The sequence below is a fragment of the Tenrec ecaudatus genome, chromosome 7 (genome assembly GCF_050624435.1).
Source record: "Tenrec ecaudatus isolate mTenEca1 chromosome 7, mTenEca1.hap1, whole genome shotgun sequence".
Taxonomy (NCBI): Eukaryota; Metazoa; Chordata; class Mammalia; order Afrosoricida; family Tenrecidae; genus Tenrec; species Tenrec ecaudatus.
In genome coordinates this window covers 54,301,966-54,312,141 of record NC_134536.1, presented here as the reverse complement: position 1 = coordinate 54,312,141, position 10,176 = coordinate 54,301,966, and the positions used below count along the sequence as shown (strand labels likewise).

The following is a 10,176-nucleotide window of genomic DNA, read 5'->3' as shown; positions in this document are numbered from 1 at the left end:
ACCAACCCGGAGCGCTGGCCCGGCTGGACTCGCCTGCGCGCCGGGGCAGCGAGCGAACGAGCGCGGTCGGGAACGTGGGAGCGTGCGGCCCCGCGCTCCGCCGCCCATGACTCCGGACCCCACGCAGCCTCCCGGCGCCCCGCCGAACCACCGTGGATGAGAATCCGCTGACCCGCCGTCGCCTCCGCTGTCGGGGAGCCATGAGCTGTCTGGATGTTATGTACCAAGTCTATGGTCCTCCGCAGCCCTACTTTGCAGCCGCTTACACCCCCTACCACCAGGTACGTGTTTCGTGGGAGCCTAGGACTCAGGGGACAGATCCTTAGTGTCCCCGACACCGCCTGCACCCCCAGAGCCTCCCCGCGCTCCTCCGAAACGTCCGGCCCCGGCTAGCGGCTGGGGTCGCCCGGAAGCGGGGCGGTCACTACTACCTTAAGTTGTGCAATTAACTAGCAGGTTCGTTCTCAGGTTGGCTCTCTTGCGGAGTTAGGTAAACCCTGCTAATGTGTCTGGATCTTCCCGGAAATACCGAGAGGAGGATGGTGCTAGCCGGACTTTCTTCTGAGACTCCCGAGCACCCCAGATTTCTTCTGAGAGGTCCAGGCAAAGCCAACGTTGTTTTGAAGGTGACAGTGACAACAAAACAAAAGCAAGGCCAGTCTCTGTTTTTCTGACTGGGGAGAAACAATGTCTGTGTTCTGATCCTTGTAAATTACCCTAGGAATCATTTTGTTTCCGTTTCATTTCCTCCAGTCCATTCCGGAGCCAGTGAATTCGTTACAAAGAGCCCCATGCAGAACACATCTTTGCCTTTAAAAGTGCTGAGGGGTAGCAAAGGGATATGATTGACCCCACAGAGGAGTGCTTCATAGATAATTGTCCACCTCTCTGGATACTGAGTAGCAGCCCTGCCTCCAACATTTGTAAGACCACTTAACCCCCTTGGCCCCAAACGCTGCAACTTCCATTTAGCTCGGCAGATTTCTCTTCTCCAACCTGTGTCTGCTCGACCAGTATTTTTTACAGTTCCTCAGCCAGGTAGCAGTCATTCTGAAAAAGAACAAGATACATGTACACTGGGGTATAGGATGCAGGCCAGATTTGGAAGTGATGTAGAGTACACACTTTAGCGAATTTTGACTGGAAATTCAGAACATCTAAGCAGAAACCTCTGGGTTGATTAATGATGAATGGTTGGGTTTTGGTTTGGTTTTCCTACCTATTGCTCCCTTTTCAATTTGGGGTTTGTTTAGTCTCAGTGTTAATTTTAGGAATAGCCAGGGTCCCTTCCTGTAATTTTCTACGGCCCTGGTCCAATGTATTGCATTTAAGATCTTCATTCATTTTTTGCATGATCCTGACTTCCTTTGAGGCCATCTGGGGCAGCATTTCATTCATGATCATGGTTCAATCCTAAGAAAATGCTACTGCAGCTGCATTTGGTTTGCAAATCATTATCAGACATCACAATTTACCTGGCCTTACAACCTGAATCTTAAAATTCTCCCTTCTGCTTATTTTGACTTCTGGTTTACTCAAGGTGGTGAGTGTAGAAATGCTCATAGTCTTTGGGGTTTTTTTCTTTACATTTAAAAACAAACATAAATGAGTAACCAAACAAATACCAGCTTGTGCCTATTAATTCCCAGTCATATTATCCCACATTTTCATGCCGCACAACTCATTCCTAAACGGAACTACCTCAAACTGAGAAAGTTCTTCCTGTGCATTCCAGCTTTGCAATAGTGGTTTGGTTTTATTTGATTTTCTGCTCATTATGAGATGCTCAGTGCAGCATCTTCTATGCTCATTTCTCAGGCAAGGTACCGGAAGACTCATTTGACTTGGGTGCCCTGATTTTATATGTGTGTGTGTCCTGAGCTGCGCTCTGCTGTGTCAAACTCAGCCCATAACCTGCGCACTTATGGGAATCTTCACCCCGGCATCTTTCAAGAGCTTTCCCTGCAGCCTGGGAGACTCCCAGGAAGACAGGAACAGAGGAGCAGGCAGGACTTGCCTCTCAAGAAGCCTGTTTTGCAGGCGGTATGGCTCAGCTTATTGCTAGTTTATGCAGAGAGCACACGGTTTAGATATAGGCATTGAGGACTATTTCCCATTGGATCTCTTGAGATTAAATCAGGATGAAAGATTGCAGCTTGATGCTAATGTGCCACCTCTTGTAAAATTGACAGGTCTGTTCCTTCTCTCTCTGAGCAGAAACTAGCCTACTACTCCAAAATGCAAGAAGCGCCGGAGTGCAGCGCCAGCCCCAGCAGTATAGGCAGCGGCAGCTCCTCGTTCTCCAGCCAAACTCCAGCCAGTATAAAAGAAGAAGAAAGCAGTCCAGAGAAAGAGCATCCACCAGAGGCTGAGTACATCAACTCCCGCTGTGTCCTGTTCACTTATTTCCAGGGGGACATCAGCTCCGTGGTGGACGAGCACTTCAGCAGGGCTCTAAGCCAGCCCAGCAGCTACTCCCCCAGCTGTACTAGCAGCAAAGCACCAAGGGGTTCAGGGCCCTGGAGGGGTGAGTGTTGTTGAGTGGAGTATGGAGAATCCCCTCAACCTGGGGTACACTAACAAAAGAGATTCAGCTGAAAGATTACCAGGTGTCAGAGAAGAGAGGACCCTTTGCGGAGGTTGAGGAAAGGGAAGAGGGAAAGAGACTAGGCTTATGATTTCTTCCCAAAGACCAGAGGAAAGAAGCGACCTGAAGAACACTAGCCTTGGAATTAGAGACATGGGTTTATTACTTGGCTCCACCACTACCTTCCAGGTTGGCCTTGGGCAAGTGTCTTAAAAGTTTTTGACATTAATCTACTTCCTAATCTCTAAAATTAGAATAATAATATTTGTTTTCTTAACTACCCCCAGAGGCTACAGCTGGATTCAAATATACCATTGTATGTAAATGTGCTGTAGAAATGCCAGCCTTCTCTGAAATGGGGTGGGACAGTCTTCACCTGGAACAACTAACAATCTCCTCCCTAAACGGCTGCCCAGACCCCATTATAAACAGAACCTATGGAAGAAAGTCCCCTATACCTTTTGCTAGGTAGGCTCCATTACTTGGGAAACCTTGAAGCAAAAAAAGCCATGAACAAAATAAAACAAAAGCAAGTGAGGTAACTAAGAAACAAACACAGTTAGGTAGAACCAAACTCTCTCTTAAGTATTTGCCTAGACCATAACATCTCTGTATTTTGTTATCCCTCCCACCAAAGCACTGCTGGGATGAAGATGTCTTGGGCAAGTCTGTAGAGTCTTCTCTTTTGAAGCCAAGTCTTACCCTCTCCTTCATTACCAAAACAAAGGTGGTGGGGACTGTTTAGTAAATTTTCTCACCAAGTATAGAAGGATTTTTTTTGTTTTGTTTTTTAATATGCACTAAAGTCAAGAATGTTGCTTTTAAAAAGTGTTTTTGGAACTGGATAGGGTGGGCAGCCTCCTGCCCTGGTAATTTTTCTTAAGATAGCTGACAGTTTGCATAAGGCTGGCAGACGCAGGATCTGAAACTATTACTTTCAATTACAGAACATTCTTTTTATTCTCCAGTTGCCCAAATATTTTGCACATAAAACTTTTTCAAAAGACTTTTAAAACCATTTCACAGACCATTGTAAAAATACTACCAAGTATTTTTACTTGGTTTACTGAGTCAACAGCAATAATCCTAATAATCCCCCATTTTATCTGATGCAGAACATTTGCAAATTAAAACTTATAAAGATCTGTTATCCTTCTGGGAAAATAATACAGCTGCCTTTTGATGTGCCTCTTTTGCTCAAGTTCTTGGGAGTAAAAATATTTAAACGGAGGTTTCAAGATAGGAGACTCACATTAGCAATACCATATGGATGGACTTCTAGCAAATCAGAGGTTCTTGTGGGGGCAGATTTCCCAGATCTGGGGAACTGGAGACATGAAATGAGACAGCGTGTTCACTAAGCAGTGTCTCCAGTGGGCAGAGACATCTTTAGTTTGAGCAGAGGATGCAGGTGCAGAAGGGTTAGGCCTTGTCTGTCTGGAGGCTGCGGCCCCTAAATCCAGGAAGCCCCTATCTTCCCAAACCTTGGGCAGGAGGCTCTCAGCTTGTCCACTCTTGCCAGGTCACCATTAAAAGGAAGAGGAAGAGGGCCTACCTCGGGCTCCCAAAGCCACCCTAGTGGGTAGCCTTTCGGAGGCTTACAGGAGCTCCTCACAGGGAGGGCTCTCCCACCACATCCCCTCCAGAGCTCCACTCCCAGGCGCTGCGGGGGCTGGTGGTCTCTTCTCAGGGCTTTGACGCGCACCTCTCTCTCTTTGTCTCTCTCTCTGCCTTTCCTCCACCGCCGGGCTCCGGCCTGAAGACGGCTCCTTCCCGATGAGCCAGCGCAGCTTCCCCGCCTCCTTCTGGAACAGCGCGTACCAGGCGTCCGTGCCCGCGCCCCTGGGCAGCCCGCTGGCCACTGCGCACTCGGAGCTGCCCTTCGCCACCGCCGACCCCTACTCGCCGGCCGCGCTGCACAGCCATCTGCACCAGGGCGCCGCCGAGCCCTGGCACCACGCGCACCCGCACCACCCCTACGCGCTGAGCGGCGCCCTGGGCGCCCAAGCCGCGGCTTACCCGCGGCCGGCCGCGGTGCACGAGGTCTACGCGCCGCATTTCGACCCGCGCTACGGGCTGCTGATGCCCGCCGCCTCGGGGCGCCCGGCCCGCCTCGCGCCCGGCCCGGCGCCCGCGCCCGGCAGCCCGCCCTGCGAGCTCTCGGCCAAAGGCGAGCCGGCCGGCGCCGCGTGGGCCGCGCCCGGGGGGCCCTTCCCCAGCCCCGCAGGGGACGTGGCCCCGGGCCTGGGCCTCGCTGTGGACTCAGGTAAGCGGACAAGGAAGATTAGCCGCCCGCCCCCCACCCCTGCTTGTGCAAGACCCCTTAGGTTTCGGGGAGACCTCTGCGGCCTGGGGTCTGTGTGCCTTCGCCGTGCGCGGGATGAAAGTCAGAGCAGGCTGGACCTGGCTGGTGAACATAAGCGGGCGTTTGGGATTAGTTTTTGTTTTCTTTTGTTTGTGTGAATATCAAATTTGCTGGAAAGGTTCCCGGACTGCCCCCTCTTGTTGTGTGGGGCACCAACGCTGAGATTCTCCCTTAAGTATACACACAGGACTTCAGAAAACGTCTACAAAAACAGCAAGCCAGTCATTCCTATTTTTATATGGCTTGCCTATCGAAATATAGTCAATAACAAAAAGTGTCTTTTATTTTCAATGTGACTGCTAAACACATTTGGAATTTTCGCGTGATTCCCATTGTATTCCTAGTGGACAGCACTGATGTAGAGCACCTGCTGGGAAAGCAGTTTAACCCTTGCTTCAGCTTGCTGTCTGTGAAGAAGCCACACGTAGGGTTTTCAGGACTAGGCAGTGTGTCCTCTGTTGCGCAGCCGGTCGCTATGGGTCGGAGCCACCTCAATGGCTCCTCACAACATCAGTTTGGCAAATAACTCTCACGCAAATGTAAATCTTATGAACGATTTGGCCTTAAGGATGATGTTTGTGCTCTGATATGAGGAGTTGAGCCCAAAAAGTGCATTCAGAAGGGAGTTTTCCCCCTTTATTTGAAAGCAAATGGAAAAAAATTTAAGCTATGTAATAAATGCTTGTAGTCTTGCCCACTGGTTCTCTCAGGGGAAGAGGACAATTCTGTTTACTTTTACTTTCATTCAGCCCTTGAGATGAATTCTGTGTCGTTCACAGTGTAACAGGGCTCTATAATTCTCATTCTCTCTCTCTCTCTCTCTCTCTCTCTCTCTCTCTCTCTCTCTCTCTCTCTCTCTCTCTCTCTCTCTCTCTCTCTCTCTCTCTCTCTCTCCCCTGCGCACGTTCTCTCTCTCTCCCTGTCTCCATCTCTTCCCTCCCCCCCTCTGTTTTATTTTTCCCTAAGGTAGGCAACCTCAGCACAAAAACATAGCTCTGCTCTAGTGCTCTGCAGCCCACCTTCTCCCCTCTAGGGTTTCCTAGTGGGATTGCTGACTCTCAGAACGGAAGTGGATTTGGTTTGTAACAACCGCTTCTGATCTTGGTTTGCAGCCCGGCGATACTCCCTTTGTGGGGCTTCCCTCCTGAGCTGATCCGCTGACCCACAGTGCTCTTTCCAAGTCCGGAGGCTTAGCCTTGGTGCCTCCCACTTCACAAATGAGGACAGAGGGAACGACAGAGACTTCAGACTTCCTCGGAAAACCAGAATACACATCTCCAGATAGTTGGTCTAAAAATAACTCCTGCCAAAAGAGCGCATCCAGAGACACTGAATTACGTGCATGGAGTTTTGGCCAAATCACTGGAAATACCTGTGGTGAGATTGCTTAGTCGGGTGATATGATATCATAAGCTTTCTTGGAAAGGGGGAAAGGGAAAAAAGACTTTCTGGTGTGAATAGTTTCCATTGCTAATGTTAATTATTTTATTTCATTGTATAATGTGACCATCACACTACTGTCAACATCCTCAGATATGAACATGTATTTGCATCAAAAACGGTGGTAGAGAAGTAAAAAGAAGGCAATTTTTTTCCTTTTCCCGGAAAAGCCTCCAGCTCTCGCCTTGCCAGCCCTGCCCAACAACACACACTCCAGACACAAAGACACACTTTTTCCCTGTGGACTGTGAACGTGGAAGCGTCAGACTGCATGTGAGTGGCAAGTGGCTTATCTGGAGCCACCTGCCAGAGTCTTACTGAAACGCAGCTGTTGTTAAGACAACTGTTTAAAACTCCAGAAATACAACGACCAAAGTGGCACTTCCCAGTGTTTGGCACAACAATTTCAATTGCACTGGATAGATTTTATGTGTGTGTGCGTGTGTGAATATATCATATTTTTTACAAGCCACAGTTTACGATGAAAGAAGAAACCATTCTCTGCCTTCTCACCACAAATTATGTCCCTCCCTTGATCCGCTTCTGGATAAAAAAAGCAACAAGAGGCCCCACGTGTGTCCATGGCGAAGAACTAGACAACGCCACAAGGAAAAGAAATAGCCACGGAGATGGCAGTACCTCAACTATTTTTCTGCCTCCCCGGGGTGATTCGGTTAGGCCGGGCAGGGCCTGTACTGAGGGCAAAGCTGCAGGTGATGGGGAAGAAGCAAAGAACATTAAAGATGTTAAAGATGTCTATTTACTACACGCTCATCGTGTTGCCTCATAAAAAGAAAATAAACATCTTCGCATTTTCTCTAGTTGAATGACTTCTAGTAGTATGATCTGATAACAGTAACAGTGTCCGTGTTGGTAGGTGCCGTCTCATTGGCTTTGACTCACAGGGAGTCCATGGAATAAAATTGAGCTTTCTCGTAGCGATTTCTAGGTTGTGGTGTTGATGGCAGCACATGCCCAACTCTTTCTCCAACAAAAGGTCTGGGTGGATTTGACCCATCACCTTTTGAGGAGCCAGTCTGGGGCTTAACCGTCACACCTGTATGTATCCTTATTGCTCGGGCAATACCATCTTTTGTTTTTCCAAGTGCCAGCAATGCTGTGAGCTCTGTTAACCCCTTTCCACCTCACGTTGGTGCTGAGGTTAGACACCCTCTCTTGGTTTCCCAGAGCAGTCGCTCATGCTCTCAAGAAATCAAGAGTTTCCTATATAGCATTCGCCGAGTTACAAGCAATTCATCCGTCAATGGAGATGTATACTGTTCTCCAAGAGAGAATCATTGTTCCCTCCCGATCTAGACTCTGAAGATAGCAAAGAGCCCTAGATAAAAGTGATTTTGAAATAATTATAAGAAACTGCCAGGCTTTCGCTTTATTTTCTCTTGACATCAGTGACATTCTTTCCCTAAAGTACCCCAAGGATGTTTTGTGTACATGGTTGAACCACAAAAGTATTCAAAGTCCAAACTTTTCCCTTCATTGTAACGAGAGTGGAACATCTGATTTACCTTGGCTCCTGGTCTCCAGAGGCCGAGCATGAGTGTGTAGCAGAGTCACTTGTGCTTCCTCCCGTTTTGGTTCCTGGGAAGTAGCTATGCCCCACGTGACAAGAGCAGTACTAGTTTTGCTCAGATGGAAGGTCCGCATTGATTCCCTAACACAATGTAATCACAGTAATGCTTCGTCTCTGTCATGGAGCAGGCACGGATCTGAGTGTTTCCTAGAGGCTAACTCATGTCAGTTGAGGGAGCAATTCTGTTTTGTCATGCAAGGACTCACCATGAGTCAGAATCGGCTCCCTGGCAGTGGGTTTGTGTTTCTGTTTTGTTTTCGCCTCTTCCCCACAAGAACCCCAAAGAGCACCAAGAGGAGCCACGGTGCACGGTCTCACAGCTTGGAAGTGAGAGAGCCCAGATGCTGCACGCCGTCATGGCAGGAACTGTGTGCCTGGCTCCCACTTGTCTCTACGCTGTTGAGCTTTGGGATTATTTGCTCGCCTACAATGCTGAATGGGGACGGGAAAAGAGGCAAGGCGGAAGAAACCGGATGTTTTGCAAATTTCACAGAATCCCAGGACTCCAAGGAACTATCACAGGACATTGTCCGAACTCCTTTATCCAATGACACTCCCTGTGAACTATTCAGAATGAGCGCTGGTAGCTCTGTGGTTAAGGGCTCAGCTGCCAGCCAAGAGATTGGCAGTTCAAGCCCACGGGCTACTGGATGGGAGAAAGGAGAGACAATCTGCGTCCATAAAGACTGACAACCCTGGAAAGCCTATGGGGCAGTTCTACTCTGCCTAAGGTCACTCTGAGTCAGAATTGACACCGTGGCAACCGGCTTGGTAGGTTATCCAGCCAGAGAGAGATTTATATGCTCTCGGAGAGAATCATTATTGTCTCCTTAATTCATTTAAATATTTTAACAGCCTCCGCTGCTCTCAGGTTCTTCACACTGAGCCTCACCCAGTCGAGTCACGTAGGAGCTAGCCTGAAGTTTGGACATTGCAGCAATTGCTAAAATTAACTTTGGACCTCTCTGTGGATTTTTTTAATCCATGTTCCACTGGCATGAATCACCGGTATATATGAGCGTAAATAACACGCATGAAGTTCCCTGTGAGCTGCCCAGCCTTTGCCACTGAATATGCTGCTTCAGGGGAAACACATGACAGTGGCTGTTCTCGTATTCATCCTAAAAACCCCAGCCCACTCCACCCCACCCTGGAAGAGGCTCTGTCCTAGGCCCCACCTGTGTTACGCTCACAAGATCTATGGTCAGAACTCACAGGGGACATTTTCCCAGCCACGAGCTTCTGAGTATTGAAACCTCTCTCCGCAGCTCCATCTGACCCGATTTTCAGGTTGCTATTGAGGAGACACATTCACTGGAGCTGGTCTTTGGGGCAGTCCTGAACACACCATGCAGACTGGCAAGCCGTGCTCCAATGGCCCGGCACAGAGGACTCGTGAAGCAAAGCATTTCCCTGGGTGTCATGCCCTCCTCAAGTAGCGATGCACGTCCATCTGCAACTGCAACAACAGGGTTCTGTGTATTGAGAGCACCGCAGCAACCCGGGCGGACCCATAGCCCCAATTGCCACCACGCCACGCAACGCGTGGACTCCTGGGCCTGCCTTGCTGGTGTTAGTGAAAGCGCAGACTTTGGCGACGTGGCGGGGAGGGGCGGATGCCAGTTGCCCTTGCATCAATTCCAGCTCTCGATGGCACTGAGTATGTGGAGCACAAGGGCATCCTACCGGGTTTCAAGACTCATCTTTCAGAAACCGCTCACTAGACCCAAGGGACTACTTACTGTGTAGATTGGAGAAGACTTAATAGTTTTGTTTCCTTTGTTTCATTTTTTTAATGGCAGAGAAAAGGCAAGCGTGACATCACTACGTGGATTCTATCTGGTTAGAGATCTTTGAGAGAAAGGTTAGGTTCTGCTCCACTCATACCCCTTGGCACGGGCGCCTCCTCACCCACAGCTTTCCTTTTGCACTTGGCCTCAGTCCAGGGAAAGGTGCTGAAAAGGGGAGAGACAGCTCTCCGCCACCAAGTAATCCCTTTGCCGATTGCCCTCTGGCTGAGAACTCAGCCGCCCAACCACAGGGAACTCTATCTGTCCCAGCCTTCACTGGGGAAGAAGCTGCCACCGGGGGCTCACTTTCCCTTTGAAGTTTTATTTCTATGCATGGCAAAATCCAGCAGTGACTTAAGATGCATTCAGGCCTGCATGGCTGTGTGTTGGGATTCAGACTCAG

General features: G+C 49.2%; 1 protein-coding gene across 2 annotated transcripts; it reads left to right on the top strand.

The window, feature by feature from the left end:
* Window positions 1-200: 200 nt before the first annotated feature.
* VGLL2 (vestigial like family member 2) lies at window positions 201-6,105 on the top strand. Of its 2 annotated transcripts, XM_075553958.1 has the most exons (4): window positions 201-281; window positions 2,218-2,527; window positions 4,350-4,853; window positions 6,065-6,105. In XM_075553958.1, exons 1-4 carry the CDS (start codon window positions 201-203, stop codon window positions 6,103-6,105), a joined length of 936 nt encoding a protein of 311 aa, XP_075410073.1. The 2 variants fall into 2 exon arrangements, with proteins under 2 accessions (XP_075410073.1, XP_075410074.1); XM_075553959.1 differs by lacking the exon at window positions 4,350-4,853.
* The last annotated feature ends 4,071 nt before the right edge of the window (window positions 6,106-10,176 follow it).

Coding starts and splice junctions, on each gene's coding strand:
- VGLL2 (XM_075553958.1), top strand. CDS start 201: ATGAGCTGTCTGGATGTTATGTACCAAGTCTATGGTCCTCCGCAGCCC. Junction 282..2,217: donor CTTACACCCCCTACCACCAG/GTACGTGTTTCG, acceptor CTCTCTGAGCAG/AAACTAGCCTACTACTCCAA. Junction 2,528..4,349: donor GGGTTCAGGGCCCTGGAGGG/GTGAGTGTTGTT, acceptor TCCGGCCTGAAG/ACGGCTCCTTCCCGATGAGC.